We start from the raw sequence: 17,985 nt of genomic DNA on the forward strand, positions 1-17,985 counted from the left end.
TGGATGGGAAGTGAGACAGAAGAGATCATGGCTGGAAAAGCCTGGGAAAACATCAGTGTGATCCCTCCTGATGGGTTTCTAGGGGACACAGTCAGCTGGCTCTAAAAGAAAAACCCTACAGCCACCACCAACAGAGCAAAAACAACTTGAAGAAATTAGCCACGCCTCCTGGCTCGCTCTTAACAAATGACATAAGGTCACCAAGCCAAACCACCTGCGGTTAGTAAATGCCAGAATTAAGGTAGCCGTGGTAACCTTGATTCAGGCTGCCTTTGGTGTGTATGGTAAGCAGCAGCCCTGCCTGCCGGTTTTCATGCCCTGTCCCTGAGTAGTGCACAGGAGCAGCCTGCCTACGGAGCATGGGGGTCCTTGGGATGGCTGCTTTGCTCCCAAAGCTGGAGGGGAAGGGGCTGAGCCAGGCAAGGAGAGGCTGCATGATAAGAAATGCTTTTGGGGTGAAGAGAGGTGAAAAGCATCACTTTGGAGCAGGGGATGAAAGCCTGGCCCCTGAGCCTGCTTGCAATACGCATGGGGATTCACCCAACTTAGGGTTTTCTCAGATGTCGCTCCATTTATTTTTGCATTTCCCATTTTCTGACCTGGCCCTGACCCATGGAAATGGCCACATCTCCCCAGAGCCTCTGAGCAGGCCGATACAGTCCTTGCCCTGAGGTCACCAGCATCACAGCCTTGAATGCCCAAGCCCAGATGATGCAAAGCATTCCAGAAATAAATCACATCTCCCGAGTGTCTCAAACCTGGCGCCTAACTCTAGTGGAAACCTCTGACCTTATTCCCTCCATATCTCAGCTCATTGCCTGCAAGGGGAGAAGCATGGATCCTACAGGAGCGATCCGTCCCCTCCAGGACCAGCCAGGGTCCTGGCAAACCAGAGCTGGGAGCTCCCCTACGTAAGCATGCACCCACACACAGAGGGGACAGCTGGGGCACAGACAACCGAGTTCAAGGACTCCTTAACCTCTGAGCCTTGCAGTTCTCACAGTGTTTGCTTAAGGTTGTTTCCTCCTGCGTAATTTGGACGGTGAGCGATGCTAGTCTCTTCTGACGCAGCATCTCACTTTCCATTGGGCTCATCTCTGCCGGGGTGTCTCATAGTTTCCAATTAGCGATTAAAGACATGCTGCTGATGTCTCCTCTGCCCTTTTTTGAATATTTTATCAGTGAATGTCTGGCTGCAGACCCAGAGACCTGACAGTCCCCACAGCCCTGCCTTTTCCCCCTTAAGCTCTTAGTTTTAAGTTGCCTCAATCCAAATTCATACTTGCCAGGAGATTGCCCAGCCACGGACCAGTCTAACAGCTCTCCATCACTCTTCTAACTCCCACATCTCTGTAGGAAAGTCAGTGCAACGAAGCTTTACCTCCAGCATCCAGGCTAGAGCACAAAGGGCCAAACCAAACTGTCGCATTGCAAAGGGTTGGCACAGCAACGTTTCCCCAGCCCTCGTCTTCGAGCTGGGGAGCTGCCAGCCTCAGGCACAGTCCATCCAGGGCTGGGAACAGGCGCAGAAGGGTGCACAGAAGCAAAATCATGGGTGCAAACTGCTCTGGGGATGTGAGTTGGGAGGGATCTGACCCGGTGGGGAAAGGAGAGGACAGTCACCATCAGGTGCTCAGTAAGAGCTTTTACTGATGAGGCTTTGGGAAGTTGGTTTGCATCACTGTTTGCAGATCTGGCTGAGAAACCCGCGACTTGTCTGAACCTGAAACCAGGTCAGAAAAACGCCTAATCCAAGTGGATTTTCGGCACAAGCAGGGTGAGGGCATTAGACTTCGCCCCTGCAAAAAAAAAAAAAAAAAAGGCAATGCTGGTGCAATACTGCAGCTTGACAGGGAGTTATCTGGGTGGAGGTTCAACCAATTATCCATCTTCTTTGGGGGAGAGGGAAAAAACCCCAAATGACAGCCAATTCAGCAAAACCACATTTCCGGGGAATAGAGAAGAACCAAACCCCAGCAGCCTGGGGGGAGGATTTTGGACCTTTTCTAGTGTACGGTTATGTATCACTCCCAGAAAAGCTTCATGCAATGTGTGTGTGCGTTCCCTACAGGTGTCATCACTGAGGCCGTAGTACTGTGTGTATGTGGTGCTGCCTGTGCTAGATTTCTTTACCAGACGGTTTTGCACTTCAGTTCAGGGCAGTACTTTGCAGATATAAATCCTACCTCTGTGCTTTGCCTGCTGACAAAGCAGACAGACTCCTGTCACCCTGTGTCACAGAAAACATGGCCAGGAGGACCTTGGACATCAAAGCAAGCCAAAAATCCATCAGGTTGGACAGAGCGTGGCTGTCTGTCCAGCTTCTAGGTAGCAATCACCCATGTTGCGTCTCTGTGTCACCTTGTGCACTGCAGGGAAGATGAGCACAGAGGACGCTAGCAATGGGACCTCTCCCACCCCATCTCTCCTTGGGCTTCTGGTTTCAACCACGGAGCTGGTCCCACCCATTACCGCATCCCCTGAGAAGGCAGACCCACTGCCCATCATCATCGCGCTCGTCTGCATCTTCCTTCTCCTGGCGACCTTCCTCATCTTTGTCACCCTCTGCAAGCCAGCAGCACTGGACCAGTCCCGCTCTGGGCCCCGCGAGTGCATGCCCCATCACCCAGCAGATGCCAGCGAGCCCCAGCTGAGGCTCTGGAAGCGGCTGGGCTCCCTGCGATGCTCCATCAACACCTTCAGGAGGAGTCGGCCGGTGTCCCAGAGCCAGCTCACCTGCCCCAGGAGCTCCCCCACCAGCCAGGACTGGAACATCATGGAGTCCACCAAAATGTGATCCTGCTCTGCGAGAACTAGCTCACCCCACATCGCTATTCTTTCCCAAGCTTTTGGTTCAGGCTCAGTTCCCTCCTCGAGCAGCCCCTGGCATCCCAGGCATCCCGGCAGAGCCTCTTTAAACAGCTCATTTCCAGGCAGCGGCTCTGCAAGGCGACGGGAGATTTTGCTATTTCAGGTTCCTGAACACTTTCCAGGTTACTGTTTCCTGGCAGGAAAGGTGGAGGCATCCGAACTACACCCACATGCAGCTATCACCAGGCAGTCCAAAAAAATATTGCTGCTTAATTTCTTTTGGAAAACATTGTGCAAGTTGCAAGGCACCTGAACAAACAGCCCGGGTGGGAGCAGAGCAACCTGGCTGCCTAACAAATATCGCCTTGAAGAGAGGCATCCCAGGGCAAATGTGCTCTGCAAAAAGCAATCCTCAGCTGAGATTGTCCCTCGAGACGTGCTCCTGAGCAGGTGGAGGAAGGCTTGTGCCCCCTGTGTGCTGCCCAGTCCCTGTCCTCTGCTTCCCCATGCAATGAGCCGTAAGTTGCTGCGGTTGATGCTTGGAAGGATGTATGCTACAGCTGTCTGCTGGAAACCTGCTTCAATAAAGCAACAGCAGGAGCAGGTAAACACACCTATAAATGCATTAAAGAGGTCTTTTGAGGCTCGCAGGCGCTGCCAGCTTGGAAAGCCACCACACAAGGCTGAGCCGCCCGTTTCTGCTGGGAAAGGATACAACAGCCAGCAGGTAATCTGAAATGCTTAAACGAATCAGTAGGAAAAAGAAAAAGTGGTTTAATTCTTCCAGGTCTGCAGCTCACACTACGTTCAGCCACCAAGTTCACCCCTTTGAGTGAAGTCTGCGTGCCTGGCGAGGCCCTGCAGTGAGCACCGAACCCCATCTCTCTGGATTTCACATGGTTTCTGACCCTTGTGGAGTGCAGCTTTACATCAGGACCTCTCTGGCCTGCCTGGGACATTCCTGCTCTCTTCCTGCCCCGGACTGCCTGGCTTTCAGACCCGCAGCCGTTCAGCTGCTTGTGTGGCTCTAAACATGCTGAATAGGCTGGGTTAAAATGAGCAGCAAAAGGGCTCTGAGCCCCTGGCTGTTTAAAGCCAGGTCAATCTGCTGATGAGGGCTGGAGCGGAGAATGCAGAGGGCAGGATGGGGGCTAATGAGGGCAGCATCTGCAAGAAGGGGATGCGGAAACCTTCAAAAACTCTCTTGTTGCCATAGGGATGTCGGGATGTATTTGAAAGGGGAGACATTCAGTACACATGGTTCGCTTTTAAAGGTGTAAATTAAACTAAACCCAGGTGATTGCCCATTTCCAGTTCCCTCTGATTTTGTCCTGTGGAAAACAAACTTCCCCCAGATAAAGCTTCTTCTTTGCCACAGACTGCCAAGGGTATCCCCCTCTTTTGGGAAGGGTGCTCTAAGAAAAGAGACTTTGATGTCAGACTCAGGTCTCCTCCATTCACACTCTCAATTTGTGAAAGCGGCTCAGTTTTGGGAGTTCCACTGCAGGGCTCCTCTCTGCCTGCCCAGCTCCCCTGCTCACCTGCACCGCTGGGTGCAGGGATTACAGGCAGATTCCTGACCCCAGAGACAGGCGCGGTGCCAGGAGCATCACGTACACCATGCCATGGCACAACAGGTGACGAGGAGCTGCAGAGCTCACGCTTGGGGACCAACCGCTCCGAGCACGACTCCCAGCAAACTTTTGTTGCAAGAGGCAAAAAGCTCCTTTCTTCTCTCCCGGTGACTCACCCTGCCCGCGAGAGCCAGGGACAAAGCTGCCCCTTTCCCTGCGCCGGGAGAGGTATTCAAGGCAGGAGGAGCCTTCCCAGGGCCCTCTGCAAAGAGCCTTTGGTGTCCGCTCCAGAAGAGCCCAGAGTTTGAAGGGATGCTGGAAGCCCTCGGAGGCCGAGTGAATGCCCGCATTCATTCAGAGCTCACTGAGCCATTCAGCTCTGCTCACCGCTCCCTCAAAGAGGAACAAAAATGAAAGCAAAGTCCAAATGCTTTTCTCCCTCCGTTTTTTTCCCCTCTCAGAGCATCTCTTTGCATGCACTCTTCTCCCTCCCCCTTGAGATCTCCACTCTCGGTCCCTTCTCTGCTGGGGAGAAAGCAGCCTGGCAAAGGGGCCTCGCCAACACAGGGCTTGGGTTTGCTCCTCTCACCCTCTGCGGAAATGGGGTGACTTTCTTATTTTTCCCTTGTGCTTTGCTGTCTCCCCCCCAGTGCTCACAGCCTGGGTTAGCAAAGGAACGGGGAGGCATACAAGCAAGAACACGTCTTGCCCTGGCCTGGAGTAACAGACCACAGATGGGGAGGGAAAATGTCCTCTCTGGGCTTCCAGCAGCTCACAGCCACGGTGCCAGGGCCCAGAGAGCAGGGGACCCCCTTTGCCCATCCAGGGGGCCTGGTGGGAGAAAGCCACATGCCTGCACTATGCTGCTGGTGGCCGGGATGTCCTCAGGGATGCTGACTTCGTAGCTGCTCTGAAGGAAGATGGGTCGGTTGTCATTGACGTCCAGAACAGTCACGTACACGGTGGCAGTCCCGGTGCGCCGGTTCCCAGTGGGGCCGTTGTCTGTGTGGGAGAGAAAGGCGAGGGGAGGTTCGGTCACCTCCATCTCCTCCTTGCACAGGTGGTGCTCAGCCCTCGGCTGCTGAAAATAACAGGACCAAAACTTCTAAACTAAAATCCTCTGTCTTTTCTGCAGCTTCCAAATCCCACACACAGGGGTTTTTTTTGCTGCCTATCCTGAAAGAGAAAGGAAAAGCCAAACCACCTCCAAGCTCTGCCATGGAGCCACTGCCCAGTGAGGCTGGAAATGCAACTGGTCATTAAAGAGGGTTTGCAACTCCATAGACTAAGAGGGTGATGTATGCTGGAAGGGACTGCTGGAGGTCAGGGATTTGGGGGATGAAGATGGGCAGGGGTCCGGACAGCAGCACCTCCGGAACCAGTCTGCATCTTGGTCGCTGCAGGGAGGCGGTGCAGGTCCGGTCGGCTGCAGCTGGCCCCAATTAAAAAGCAAAAGCCCCAAAGAGTTTTCTGTAGACCCAACTCAGCTCACAGCCAAAGAGCACCTGGACTGGTTGATGTTCAGTAAATAAGGACATGGCAGCGCAGCTCTTGCTTTTGCCACGAAGGATGAGGCAATGGGGAGCATAGATTGAGTTTGGTTTTTACAACGTGTCTGATGCAAGTGAGCACTAAACCCACCTGGCTGGAGCCCATGGGATATGCTGACCGGGAAAACGCAGGCAGTCTGACACCCATCCGAGGGGCAGAATGGACCCTTTACCACTTGGGATCCGATCCGGCATGCCCAGTCGGTGCAGCATCCCCGCTGCAGACCCCATGGTACCTGCAATGCTGTGCCCCTGAGATTTCTGACCATGCCACTTATTTCTCTTTTCAAAAGGGACGTCCAAGTCTTCTGTAAACAGGCACATCATTATAAAGCTCTGGGGATGATGGCCAAGATGCGTTTGGCATGCAGGCCCTCTGCCCATGCCAGGTGGCTCTGGATTAATCAGCAGCCACTGAGCCAAGGGCTGGCATGGCATTAGGGGAACAATGCTGTGGTGCTGGCATTTCTGGGTGGAGGTCTCCCCTGGACACCACGGAGCCTCTCGGGAATGGGGGTCTTGCCTTCCCCAGGGGAAAGGGAATGCCCCAGGGCTGGATGAGCCCAAGGGCTGAGTTTACTGTCTGCAAAAGTCATGGTGGAAGCAGGACATGTTAATGCACATGTCCTGTGAAATGCTAACACCAAACACAGGCTCTGGTTTATAGAGTGCCTCTAAGGTTGCTGTCTCTCTGCCATGGTTCCAAGGCAGCTCGGCACATGCACAGCCACCCGGTGTGGTTGCATGGCAGCAGTCCCATGGGAATGGTAGGAGATCCTTACCGATGGCCTCCAGGATCAGTGTGTATGATGCCACGGTCTCCCTGTCCAGACTCACAACTGTCCTGACCACCCCATCCCTGAAGCCGACGCTGAATTTGCCATCCTGGTTCCCACCTGCAGCAAAGGAGAAGGACCAGGTTACCTGTTGTCTGGATGCAGGGAGCAGAGCCCACATGGGATGCAGGGAATGCTGCAGCCTGGGCGCAGGGTCAGCCCGGCCACAGAAATCACAAGCACTCAGCCTGCCCTCCCAAAGGGCTGTGTTTTACATGGTTTTGAGCAAGGCAAGTGTAGGGCAAGCTCATATCTTGTCCTAGGCAAAGCTTCTCTGCAGCAAAAGTGGGCAGAGTGCCTTCTCTTGCCCACACCAAATGCTGTGCCTGCCTCACAGAGCAAGAAAAGAGCGATGGTTGTAGGAAAAGCTGAATCATATAAGAGCCAGATCATTTCCTGAATGCTTCGGAAGCAAACTGGGGTAACTTTGCATGTGGCCTGCGGTACCTGTGGGACAACATATACCTTTTCTCTTGCGGGAGAGGCCGGAGGGGCTGTGAGATGAAACACAAGGCTGCTATTGTGAGAAAAATGACTCTCTGGTGACACTTCTATTTTTGCCCTCTTCCTGAGGGCTAAATGCTGCATGTGCAGTTTGCAAGTCAAAGCGTGGCCAGGGGGTTCCCCGGCCTCCTGCTGCAGCTGCTGCAGCTGCGGCGCGAGCCAGGCACTGCCCGGGCAGCATCGCTGCCTGCCTGCTCCCTGCCCACCCAAAACCACCTGCACGTGGGGCTACGAGATGCCCTAAAACTCCAGAGAGGCTTCCAGCCCTAAATGCGTGTTACACAAATGCCTCCCCAGTGGTGTTAAGCCCATCTTCATGCTTTTCCTGGCCGCATCTCAGGTGTGAGAGGGCAGGGGATGCTCGGGGGCAAGGGTTCACCCGGAGCAGGACAAGGAATAGCAGCGGAGCGGTCAGCAAGGCGGGGAGCCAAGCAGGGCTGTTCGGCAGAGGGCGATACCGCATAAGGTTTGGAGGGGCTGGAAAAGGCAGCACTGATGTGCAGAACACCCTGGCCATGGTCTGGGGCAGCCTGCTCCTTTCCACAACCAAAGTTCCCCTTTGCAGCATTTTGCAAGGTGTTCATACCTGTGATGAAGTAGCTGAGCTCAGCGTTCAGCCCAACGTCAGCATCCGTGCAGTTGAGCCGGACCACTTTGAAATCCCGCGCCACGTTTTCAGGCAGTGACACGTTGTAGACGGCTGGGAAGAAGGTGGGGTTCTCGTCGTTCACATCCAGAACTGAAACAGGGAGCAGAACTGAGTGCCCCCCCGGGGCTGCCCTTCCTGCAGATGCCAGGCTGATGTCTGCCGGGCTCCCAAAACCACCTGCCTGCTGCTCTGAGCATCCCAGGGAATGCTCTGCCTGCTGCTCCCTGCCACTTGTGTGGTGGGGGTGCCTGCGGACCGGCTGTAAGGACTGGTTCCCATGCCTGCAGGCTGTATTTGGTTGCCTCCAATACATACAGATCACCCCCCTCAAGTCCAAAGAAATCTTACATAACTGTAATTAAAGTTACTGTTTGCCCCAACCTTATTTCCATTGCCATTCAGAAGAAAATCTGGGGCTTAAATATGAACTCAGTATTTCCTGGTGTATGGCAGAGGGCTCTGGAGTTACAGGACCAGAAACTTCTTTTTCCAGACCCAGGCCTGAGGAGAATCCAGGGTCAGTTTATTTCCAGATGATGCCTATCCTCAGCACTAGGCTCGTGTGAAGCCAGTAAACAGAAATGCATTAAATTAAAGACCGGCCACATAATAAGTGTTCAGCTCTGAAACTGGAATTATGTGGGCTGTCCAGATACGTAGCTGATGTGAATCACATGTTGAAGCAAAAGGCAGGCCAAAAGAAAAAGAAACACTGGGGATGGGGGAATGGAGGAAAAACAATACAGAATTTGGGGGCCCTGCCAGAAACACCATATTTTCCCCATCTCTGCACTACACTGACACCACACCGGGCAAGACACAAAGCCTGTGGGGACGGCAGCACAGTGGGCTGCCCCCTCTCCATGCTGTCGTACGCAAGAACAGACGTAATGTGTCAGATCATACATCTCCTCAGTGTGTCTCATATAACCCACATCTCCTCCAGAGAGGTGTCCTTGTCACCCATTTTTTTGGGACCGGAGGGGTCTCTGCAGCTGGGCAGGGCTTGGAGGGGTCTTGGTGCACCCACCTTTGACAGTCAGGGTGCTGGTGGAGCTCTTGGAGGGCACGCCGGCGTCGCTGGCCACCACCCGCAGGTAGTACTCGGCAATCCTCTCCCTGTCCAGCACAGTGGTGGATATGATGAGCCCGCTGGTGCTGTTGATGAGGAAATCCATGCGGGGCATCCCCACCTGCATGCGGTATGTCACCTGCCCGTTTGGACCCTCATCCAGGTCGATGGCCAGTACCTGGTGAGGAGAGTGGGGGGAAGGGGTGAGCATGGGGGAGCCTGATTGTCTCCTGATTGATGAAAATCACAGTATATAAACCCTGAGCATTTCTTTGCCCCCAGGGATGCTGGGTTGAAACAAAGGGGCCTCGAGGCATCCCCCCTGCTGGGAGCCAGCACATGGGGTGGGATGCCACAACCCCTTCTGCATCCCCAGTTGTATTGCTAGAGGATGGAGAGGATGGAGAGGAGGTGTTGCTAGCCTGCTTTGCAGAAGTGATGGCAGTGACAGCAGCAGCAGTAGCTCCCAGAGCAGGGCACGGCAGCGATGGGGCACGCTCACCTGGAAGACAGAGGAGCCCGCAGGAAGGCCCTCGGCGATCTCGGCGGCAAAGGGTAGGTTTTGGAAAGTGGGGTCGTTGTCATTCAGGTCCAGCAGGTTGACAAAAACCGTGGCGCTGCTGGTAGCTCGCAGGGGCGGCCTCCCGCCTGAGGAGGCCAGCAACGGGGTTTTAAGGTTAATACCTCCAGCCATTTCTAAACCTTTCCCCCAAAAGAAGTCCTCACTCCTTATGCAGACAGTCATGCAGGATGGGGCTGCCCCACTGAGGCATTAACCTGTCTGTGTTACTGCTTGCATTGTAGCCCATTGGACTAATGGCTTAGTCCCCTGGCAGGGGAAAACTCTCCCTGGCAGCAGGTATGCAAGACAGACCGACAGCTATCCATGCATGCATCTAAAAAGCAATAGCAACACTAATCTATCCTTATCCCTATCCTTCTGGCAGGCCGGATGGGACGATGGCCTTAGCACAGTGCAGAGGCAATGCAAAAATAGAAAGGGGCAGAGTTAAGGTTATACGTGCCTGCTGGCTCTTGGAAACCAGCTGGATAATGGAAAATTATCTTCATCTCCCTCTCTCTGTTTATTTTCCTAAAAAAGTTTCCCTAAGATACTACTTCCAGAGAAAAAGACATTTCACACCATCAGCTCTTTTCCCCCCACCTGCTCAGCTGACTTCCCTAGATACTGATGGAGCCAGCCTCCACGTGTGGGATCTCACCAGTCCTGCAACCCACGCAGGCTCAGCTCCGCAGGGAAACCCCGACCCGCCCAGCAGACCTTGCAGAGCAGCCCAGAAAAAGATTCCCCCATGTGCCTTGACACACTGCATCTTCTCAGCAGCATGCTACGAGCACCCGGCACTGCCCTCATCTCCCCGCCTGCGCTGAACATTCACGTCTTTGTGCTACAGCCCCTGTCACCTACACGCAGCCCGAGCACGGGTCTCCTGCAAAACAGACATTTCACACACGAGGTGCCTTTAGGTCTGTTTTTTAACTGCAAAATGCAAAGAATGGTGTCTTCTGTGATGAGGGGGAGTTTCTGCCTCCCAGGCTCATTGACAGGGCTGCTGCAGAAACCACCGTGCTCGCGTTTTGAGGGTTTCTGGTTTGTTTTAGCAGCAGGTTTTAGCCTCCTCTCATTTTTTTTAACCTCGAAAACATCTTTTGAACTTATGCTCAGAACAGGAAAAAAAAGAAACTTAATCGTAAAGGAAAAACCAGGCCGAGAAAAGTTCAGCTTGACACGTGAAAACCATCAGGGAGGGAAAGCGGAGGGCAACGCTTGCACAACCTGAGCCCCAACGATTTCTAGCTACAGTGGAGCAAGACAAACCACCGTGACAAAGGGACGGAAGCGGGGCTTACAGTCGGTGACTGACACCACGATCCTCCGCATGAGCTGGGCCTCCTGGGCGTTGGGGTTCTCCCGGTCCAGCAGGACGCCGGTGGTGCGGATCTTGCCCGTGGTGCTGTTGAGGCTGTAGAACTTGTTGGGGGGTCGGATGCTGTACACCACCGTGCCATTCTCCCCCAGGTCCGGGTCGATGGCCACCACCTGCCATGGAGAAACAGCAAAAATTAAAGCAGAGAGATGGGAATTAACTCCCATAGTGCATTCCCATGTAGATTCACCAGTGTCTAACAATGAGGCTGAGCTCCCATGACAGGCTTCCCCATACCAGCAGCAGCAAGAAGTTCTCCTTCCTCCATACAGCTGTATATTTTCATGATACTTGCAGGGATTTTGTACCCTCGAGACCTCTACTGCAGTGTTAAATCTCGCTGATATTGGCCTGCAAGCCCAGAAGGTAATGGCATGGCAAGAGAGACACGAGCACGCAGCAGTCAAATGGGCTTTTCTCTTTTTAAATAAAACCAGCTAGCAAGCAAGCACCCTCCAGAAAAATAAAATAAACAGGACAAAGAGGCTCACTGAGGAACTTGTGTTGCCACATCGGAAATACTGGAAATAATTCACTGGTGGGTTCTCCTCCATGCCAGTTATTTTGTGCTTTATTGTTTTCCCTGTGACTTTTTTAATTACAGGGGACATTTACATTAAAAAAAAAAAACAACTTCATTACACTCGTAACTTCCCCGGCCCCCGCTGCTACTCTTGCAGCTGAATTTACATCGTATCGGTGACACAATAATTATTTTCCCAGCAACTAATTGGGATGTCAAAGGCAAGACGACTTCAAGCAGCGGCTGAGCAGCAGGGCTGGTGACGCATGGAAGAGAGAAAACCGCCGTGCCAGACCTTTCTTCACCCCCAACTCCTTTTCTTTCATAGCCTTCCCCTTTATATGATTTTGTGGATTCTCTTCACTTTTCCCTCATTTATTTTCCGTTTCGTGCCCGTCATTTTTCTCCTGGCATGATGGAGTATAAGCCTCCCTCTCTCCTTCTCTTTTATTTCACCAGAGGGACTTGAAAGACTGTAAATCAATGTCTTTCGGAGAGGTCCTTGAAGGAGGTTGCAGGCGAGGCTAAGAAAAGGAGAGTTTGGCCAAAACCCACACAATTTGGGGAGAAAAAAAAACCATCCCAGCAGAGAGGAGAAACACACAGGGCGGGCAGCAGCGAGGCTCAGGAGTAACCTTTTAAATGGACTTCTGCAAGATGGTGCTTGACTGGAGGTGACACCAGTTAGGAGGTGACACCGGTTCGGACATGAAACCCTGCTCCAGCCAAGCAGGTGGCAACCTCACTGGGTGACAGTAAAAGAGGCTTTTAGCGCAGCAGCTGCCTTCCCTCGCACGTACCGTGGTGACGTCCGAGTTGGGGGGGGTCATTTCCACCAGGTTGATGAAGTATGGCTCATCCTTCCACGTGGGATAGTTGTCATTGATGTCCAGCAGTGTGATGTTCACCTGTGAGAGAGCAAGCAAGCAACACTGCATCAGGTGGTATTGGTTCCTGGGGCAGCATGGCATGTCCCCCTGGATGTACAGCAGCACCCAATGCACGTTCACCCTCTGGAGGGAAAACCTGCAGAAAAACAACCTCCTGCATCTTCACAGCCAAGGCTCCTTGGCATATCTGATCTTGGTTTGGCTCACCTGTACTTATTACCTTGCAGTTAAAACAACCGCAGGGGCGTGAGGTGTGTTTTCAAGTGGCTGCTTCACTGCAGGGGGGGATGCAAATCAGTCACAGTGGTGGGGGAGAGGGCGCAGCAGGAGCATCGCAGGAAAGGAAGGAAAAAACTGAGTGACTGGTAAAAAGCAAAAAAAAAAAAAACCCCAAACCTAAAAGAGAAATCGGGAGAGGGTACGGTAACAGGGTGGAAGGTGCAAAGACAAGAGAGCATGGGAGAGGATGGTGCCCTGAAAGACAACCTATCTTCATTTTCAGTGTGAGAAATGGCACCTAAATGACAGTAGCGAGCCTGTGGGATGCATCTTGTTGTCTGTGAGTTTCTCACCTTCCCAGATCACCCGTTTCAATCCAGCCTGTGAGTCTGTAAAGGTGCCTGAGGGAAAAACTGCAGTTCAAGGGAAAGGGGGGCAGAGGGGCAGGAGGAAGCGATGAAGGTGTCTTGGTGGAGCTTCTCCTGGAGTCTTCTGTGCTCCCAAGTAATGGGGTCCTGCCACAGCACCAGGCTGAGCTGCTGGTGCCACCCCGTGGTAGAAGAGGCAAATCTGGACACCCCAGTTTCTGGGGATGTGTCCTGGGCACAAGCCAAGGCATCGGGGTGGTCCCTGGGGAAGGCTGGTGACCCACCTCTACTCCAAGCACCCTAGGTGCTCATCCATCACCTGGAGACCTTGCAAAGCCCCTGAATGGACCCTTATTCCCAGATCAAAAGTGATTATAGGGAACAGCTTTGAGTCCCGGGTGTATATCCTTGCTAATGACAGCAAACAAACTTAATCGGCCACCCATTTCTCACCAAGTTTTAATATTCTATAACTTTTTAGGAGCCATAATGCATTCCCCCCCGTCAGTTGCAATCTGTGTTGCAAAAACTTTGTTCTGCCCTTCAATAAAGCTATTAGGAGAACATCATCTCAACTGGAGCCCCAGAGGAGAACCCAGCATCCGACAGGCCATGCCGTTGCCCAGCCAAGGCCTTCCTGTGCCTCTGGGAGGCTCCGTAGGGAGCTTCTAGCCTGCTACCTGGATCAGACACCTCCTGATGGCCCCCAGCACTGGTGACAATTATTTTAGGGATCTCTTCAGCACAACCACAATATTTCTCTGCATTGTGCTCTGTTGTGTGGGACATCTCTCCTGCAACCCAACCAAATGTCCCAGGAGCAAGAGCACCCAAATATTATGAAATTTTCAAACCAATGTGGTGCCATGAGCAGTGAGAGATGGATCCTTGGCTTTCGACCTGCTGATATTTCCAAAGACTTTTACAAACCCTTTGCAAACAATGAGTCTCCCTGACATCTGCGAAGGGCAAGGCAAAGCAGTAGGCGTCAATCTGCAGTACAATGGCCTGCACCTCCACCAGAGCCTTCTGAGGAGCCCAGGCATCACAAACAGGTTGGAAACCCTTGATCCAGGCAGTGAATAGTCATCAGGAACAACTAAGCACACCTGCAGGCTCTCCAACTAAGCACTTTCTCAGGAGGCATGCACAAAGGGAGCTGTGCTGCGGGTGGAGTAGGTACCATTACCGCCTTCGCATGGAGAGCTGGACATGCAAAGCACTGGAAGGCCAAGTGGCTCCTGAGTGAAAGGCTTGCCAGGAAAGGGAGCTGGACTTCAAGGTCTACACAGCCTGGACAGTCATTCTGTAAGGGTTGCGAGCAGTGGTGGGGGCAGCCCAGAGGGCAGACATCACTGTGTGCTCTTTACCCGTTCACACAACTAAAATTAAACACTGCTAGCATGGGGAACTGAAGCATCAGTGCCTGGGTAGCCATCCCCAGTCAGGCACCAGTGGCGCGAGGAGATGAGAATCACTCTTCACACACTCACCATAGCAATGCCTGTCTTCTGGTGGTGGCCCACGCCTCCATCCACTGCCCGGACAATGAGGATGTATTCAGATTTGGCCTCCCGGTCCAGCAAAGATGTCGTCGTGATTTCTCCTGCAGCCACAAGAGATGAGAGGGATTAGAGATGTTTTATGGCGAATAGGGGCACCAGTGAAAAAAAGGGCCACTCAAAACCAGAGAGAGGATCCTTCACAAATGGGTCCCTTCTGATTCAGTTTCAAATAGATGGACCTTGGAAGGGTCAGCTTGTCAGCAAGCTCCTGCAAACTTTGTGCTGTGTCTTCCCATGGGAGCCTGTTTAACAGCTGCCTGTGATCCCTCATGTTTATTCCTGCCCAGAATGAACCAAAAACAATGCCAGCAAGGGAAGGCGGGCAGCAGCTCCTTAGCTAAAATAAGGCCTTGCAGCCAAAGCCTTTTCTCAGGTGTCACTCCCACCAGGAGCTGAGCTTCCACCGATGCCCCTGCCAAAGCACTCATGAGCAAATGCTGGTGGCTGAAACTGGTGAATCCCTTAAATTGTGTTTCTCCTAAGCAGGCTGCTCAGAGGAGAGGAGGGAAGGATGGGGGAAGGAGAGAGGATGAAAGAGGAAAAATGATAGGGAAGAAAATAGGGGGAAATTCAGGAGAGGGAACTGAAAGGAAAAGAGGGAGAGCACGTATGGAGGCTCACCTGAGCGGGCATTGATCCGAAAATGTGAGGAGCCCTCCAGGGAGTAGATGATTGACTCCTGCCCATACTCCCTGGACCGGTCCATGTCCGTGGCATTGAGAAACAGCACCGTGGCTCCTTGGGGCAAGCAGAAACAGGAGCTGGGATGGGCATTCGCAGCCCAGAATGGCTCTCCCTAGCTGCCCTGTCCTCCCACACCACTCCTGCAGGTCACCTGGCCAAGGGGTCTTCTTGTCTGCATGCACAGTGGGGCCAAGCCCCCAGACTGAACAGCTATGAAACTCTGCCAGGTCTCTGGCTTTTGCCTCCTCAAAAAGCCATCACCCACCCCGTTCTGGCTGTAAGACCCCCCAGGGCCCTTCTGCGAGCCTGGAGAAGGAGCAGGGCCGTGTTCCGTACCTGCCATGATGTCCTCCATGACGGTTATAACATAGGAGGGCTTGCTGAATGTGGGGGGGTTGTCGTTTTCATCCTGAAGCAAAGAGAAGGTCGAGAGGCTGGTTGGGAAAAAGGCAAAAGGGTCAAATAGCTGCAAAAGTCTGGTATGGGGATGCTCCTGGCTGACTGCATCTCAAGACATGACCAGCTCAAGGCATCAGCGTGGGGAAAATGGCCTTAGGGGGAAGGCACCGGAGGTCTGAGTACACAGTTTCACTGCAGAGGCAGCTGAGGTTAAGGTAAATTGATTGTCAGTGACTTTGCTGAGCCATACAGTGGGGACAATACTGACTATCTCATTATCCAGCATCCTGGGCAATATGCAACAGGTCTGAGGAACCGCTGCCATTTGCAGCCAAGCATCCTCTGAGCTGCTCCTCCCTCCACCACAAGCCCTGGGAAGACTCAGGCATCGCACAAAGCACAGCAGCATCTGCACAGACCTGCTCCTCCCTCTTGGAGTGGCACACAAGTGGCTTAATGCTCCGCGTCACCCCAGCCACGATGCCACCAGGTGGACTGGACTGGCCAGGGGAGCTGCTGAGCTTTGGCTGCCTTTGTTCAAGTGAAGGAATGCCGTGGGTGTTTGCAGAGAAAGCAGCTACAGCATTTTCAGTGGGGGAGCTGGTTTGCATGCCAATGCGCTCCCTCCAAGCCTGTCTCTGCCAGCAACTGCGGCCGGCCTGGTGAAACCAGGCAGGAGCAATTGCTTGAGACATCCCCCAAAACAGATTTCGGACCAGTTTAAAGCTCCCCCAGGAAGCCTTTAAACGCTATTTAAACAATGTTAAGAGTCTGCCTTAAATGAACCAAACCCAACCGCCTATGGAGGGACGGTGGAGCCGCCAGGACATTAAAATGCCGTTATGGGCTTTGTCGTTTCCCTGGGGCTGCTCTGGAGATGTTTTCTACCTGGAGGCTGCTGATGGACCTGCAGGCTCAGCTGCTCCTGCTGCCAGCGAACTTGATATTTGAGGCAATTTCACGTGCAAACGATGCCCATTGTACTGCAATTAAATTGCCATCCCTTGCTCTTGTTGCTGGAAGCAGGTGGTCTTTAATCAGCCTTTGCATCACTCAGCTTTCACTGCATCTCCTCCGAGGGTAACGAGGAAATTGCCTGCTGCCTGGGGTGGCCTCCGCATGTCCCTCCTCCTCCTCCTCCTCCTCCTCCTCGAAGAGCTGGGTTGGGGGCATCGCCCCAGGGCAAACCCAGGAGTTCCGGGCAGGTTAAAGGCAAAGGGAAGGGAGAGACCGAACATCCACATGCTGCCTGCAGCCGGACCCAAGTGAGCTGTGCTCCAGTCCAGGGTGGGTGGACGCAAGCCAGAGCAGACGCTGCACCATTTCATTAGCAGTCCTGAGTTCATCAGGCTGTGCTCAGCACTGCCACGGCCCGGTAAGCTGGCTCCCAAGGACGCAGGGGCTCACTCCTGGCTGGGTCTCCATCTGGCTGGAGCTGGCATGCACCTGCCTGCAGAGCAGTGTGTGGCTTTTCGACTTGAGAAGGACATTTCCCACTTCGGCAATGTGAACTCCAAAGCTCCCTGCTGCAAATCTTCCCATGCGCCTCCTGCGGCACCCACAGTGATGCCAGACGGGACCCGGCGTGCTTCCTCCGCTCCCACGAAAGAAGGTGTCCAGCTAAACCACCTCGCTCATGATCCCACCTTGCTGACTTCCACAAAACCAGCTTCCCACGGTCCCCCGACCCTCAGCCTCAGGCAGCCATCATAACATCTTCAGGGATGCTGATAACTGCAGACGCTCACACTAAGCACACAGCCCCCTTTCCTCCAGATACACGCACGCTCTCAGTCGCTGGCTCATCGCCCCAAACAGGGCGTCAGCGGCAGGGAGCGAGGCAGAAACTTATTAGCAGTGATATTTCCCCGGATCCTGGCGTGGCGCGCACTATTAGTTCTGATTCGGCGGCTCCCTCTACAAAAGCGTATTGTCCCCTAATGGGAAATCTACAAGGCGAGTTTGACTTCTTTATTAAAAACCAACAACCAAAGGATGAAAAAAAATTACCTCCCTCCACACTCGCTCTCGTTCTGCTTTTTCACGGCTCTTGTTCCTCAAGTGCCGTTGTGAAATACTTCCTCCTCATTTTCTTCCTATTTTCTGGCTTTTTTTTCTTTTCTTTTCTGTTTCCAGTTGAGAGAGAATCCCTTTGGTTGAGAGTGGGAAAAGTGACAGCTACTTAAACCCCACCAGTGTACAGACTCAGCCAGGAGGAGATGACCCACTGAAGTGTGGTCTTTAGAAAGAGATGTTTATGCTGTCTAAAGCACAGCACGGGAATGATGTATTTAACCACCACTAAACCCCCCGGCACTGCCTTATTCCCCCTCTCCCGAGCATAGGGAGGGAGCCGGAGGAGAGGCATGCTGATAGGACTTCATTCGCATCC

At 53.2% G+C, this 17,985-nt stretch overlaps 1 protein-coding gene across 2 annotated transcripts in view; it reads right to left on the reverse strand.

The window, feature by feature from the left end:
- The window catches only part of CDH23 (cadherin related 23), a gene marked incomplete at both ends in the record, with an annotated part of 203,247 nt that overhangs the window by 45,624 nt on the left and 139,638 nt on the right, over positions 1 to 17,985 (reverse strand). For both annotated transcript variants that reach the window (XM_082310705.1, XM_082310706.1), the window contains 10 exons: positions 5,239 to 5,387; positions 6,718 to 6,831; positions 7,862 to 8,014; positions 8,955 to 9,174; positions 9,499 to 9,644; positions 10,869 to 11,058; positions 12,269 to 12,376; positions 14,439 to 14,551; positions 15,132 to 15,248; positions 15,531 to 15,603. In XM_082310705.1, coding sequence (XP_082166831.1) covers positions 5,239 to 5,387; positions 6,718 to 6,831; positions 7,862 to 8,014; positions 8,955 to 9,174; positions 9,499 to 9,644; positions 10,869 to 11,058; positions 12,269 to 12,376; positions 14,439 to 14,551; positions 15,132 to 15,248; positions 15,531 to 15,603 — 1,383 coding nt within the window. The remainder of the gene's footprint in view (positions 1 to 5,238; positions 5,388 to 6,717; positions 6,832 to 7,861; positions 8,015 to 8,954; positions 9,175 to 9,498; positions 9,645 to 10,868; positions 11,059 to 12,268; positions 12,377 to 14,438; positions 14,552 to 15,131; positions 15,249 to 15,530; positions 15,604 to 17,985) is intronic.

Source organism: Platalea leucorodia (genome assembly GCF_965183815.1).
Source record: "Platalea leucorodia genome assembly, chromosome: 4".
Taxonomy (NCBI): domain Eukaryota; kingdom Metazoa; phylum Chordata; class Aves; order Pelecaniformes; family Threskiornithidae; genus Platalea; species Platalea leucorodia.